The sequence below is a fragment of the Austrofundulus limnaeus genome, unplaced genomic scaffold, assembly GCF_001266775.1.
Source record: "Austrofundulus limnaeus strain Quisiro unplaced genomic scaffold, Austrofundulus_limnaeus-1.0 Scaffold488, whole genome shotgun sequence".
Classification (NCBI taxonomy): Eukaryota; Metazoa; Chordata; class Actinopteri; order Cyprinodontiformes; family Rivulidae; genus Austrofundulus; species Austrofundulus limnaeus.
In genome coordinates, this window is record NW_013952890.1 from 114,178 (window position 1) to 115,760 (window position 1,583).

The 1,583-nt window shown below is 35.3% G+C and overlaps 1 protein-coding gene across 1 annotated transcript in view; it reads right to left on the reverse strand.

The window, feature by feature from the left end:
• Window positions 1-10: 10 nt before the first annotated feature.
• ethe1 (ETHE1 persulfide dioxygenase) overlaps window positions 11-1,583 on the reverse strand; it is a gene marked incomplete in the record, with an annotated part of 4,223 nt that continues 2,650 nt past the window's right edge. Inside the window, 4 exon segments of the mRNA XM_014025617.1 lie at window positions 11-524; window positions 704-820; window positions 973-1,062; window positions 1,330-1,459. Coding sequence (XP_013881071.1) covers window positions 478-524; window positions 704-820; window positions 973-1,062; window positions 1,330-1,459 — 384 coding nt within the window.

Here is a 1,583-nt window from a genome sequence, read left to right on the forward strand (position 1 = left end):
AGAGAGAGAGAGAGAGAGAGAGAGAGAGAGAGAGAGAGAGAGAGAGAGAGAGAGAGAGAGAGAGAAGAAGTTGATTGCATCAGTAATAAATTCATAAATACCAAATCAAATCTAATTTGGCCTTTTTATAGTTTTGTTTCTGATCTTAACAACTTTCTTATCAACTCTACAGTTTATAACAACTAACCAGAGAAAAAAGTATTCCTCATTTAACTTAAGCATAATACAAACAAATAGTGTTTTTCTTCACATATATTACAACATTATCTCTTTACATTTACAATAGTCAATAAAGCAATTTTTATTTTAAGAACAAAGACAAAAACCTAAAGAGCTGCATTCCAAATGACAGTGATTCAAACTTATTTCTTTTATGAAAAACCAATACAACCATTTAAAAAAAAGCCTTTTTGTCAAATCCTGTTAATCATTTGATACGTCACTGTTTATATGTTGTTGTTCTGCTCTGCAGGGCTCTCAGACGTCGTGTAGTCCACAGACTATATTAGCTGGTAATGCTACATCTGTAAAGCAGGGAAAAAAAGGATTTCAGAATTTTTATTATTATTATTTTGCCTAGACAAGTTATAGAAATCAGCCAGATCATTATGACCAACTTTCTAACAGAGTAATTTTAAATGGTTTCAAACTAAGTAAGTAGACTAGAGAACAGCAGTGGTGGATTGTTAAACTGTTTCATTACCAATTTTCTTTGGCTTGGCGAGGTTCAGATTATCCATGATCTTCACAAACTCCTCCAAGGGCTTGGTCAAGCGGGGGTTAAACTTGAGTTCCTCACCAACTGTAGAGACCGTCTGACCTGATGCACACACAAAAACAAACAGCTTAGTATGACATCATGTGCTTTATTGATACTTGAATAAGTTTGTACAGCCCTTTGACAATAACACTTTATCTATTTGTGCTGACCTCTTTGAGAGTGAAAGAAAAACTTGAAATAGTTTAACCAACCTAAGTAGTCATGTGCTGGATAGAGGAGACAATCCTCAGGCAGTGATAGGATCTTCTCATGGACTGACTGGTAGAGCTTTGAAGAAGAACCTAAAATAGACAAAGAATAAATTGCAACTTATGTAATATATATATAAAAAACTGTTCATTAAGTCATAATATGTGTATAAAACTTTATTTTGTGTATTAAAATCAGTTCAGAAATAAAAGAAGTTGTAGTGTGCAGCAGTGCAAGGGTAGGTCTAAAGTTGTTAGAAAAACAGCTCAATGCTGCCCCCTGGTGTYCACCTAATGCATCTACAGGTCTAAGTTATTTTCTAAAGAAATCTACACAAAGATAAATAAAAACGTGTGTACCTTGCTGGAAGTCGGTTCTGCCGCAGCCTCTGATGAGCAGAGCGTCCCCGGTGAACGCCATGCTTTTATCACACAACACCAGGGTTATACACCCATCAGTGTGTCCCGGTGTTTCTCTCACACCCAGATGCTTGACGTAAGAAAAGACAAATGTTAATTGCACGTTAAGCGTATTTTAATCAAATCATTTCATCTAGAATGCTTCCGAGAATTTATAAAGCCACAAATGCATAAATACAAGCAAATATATCGAA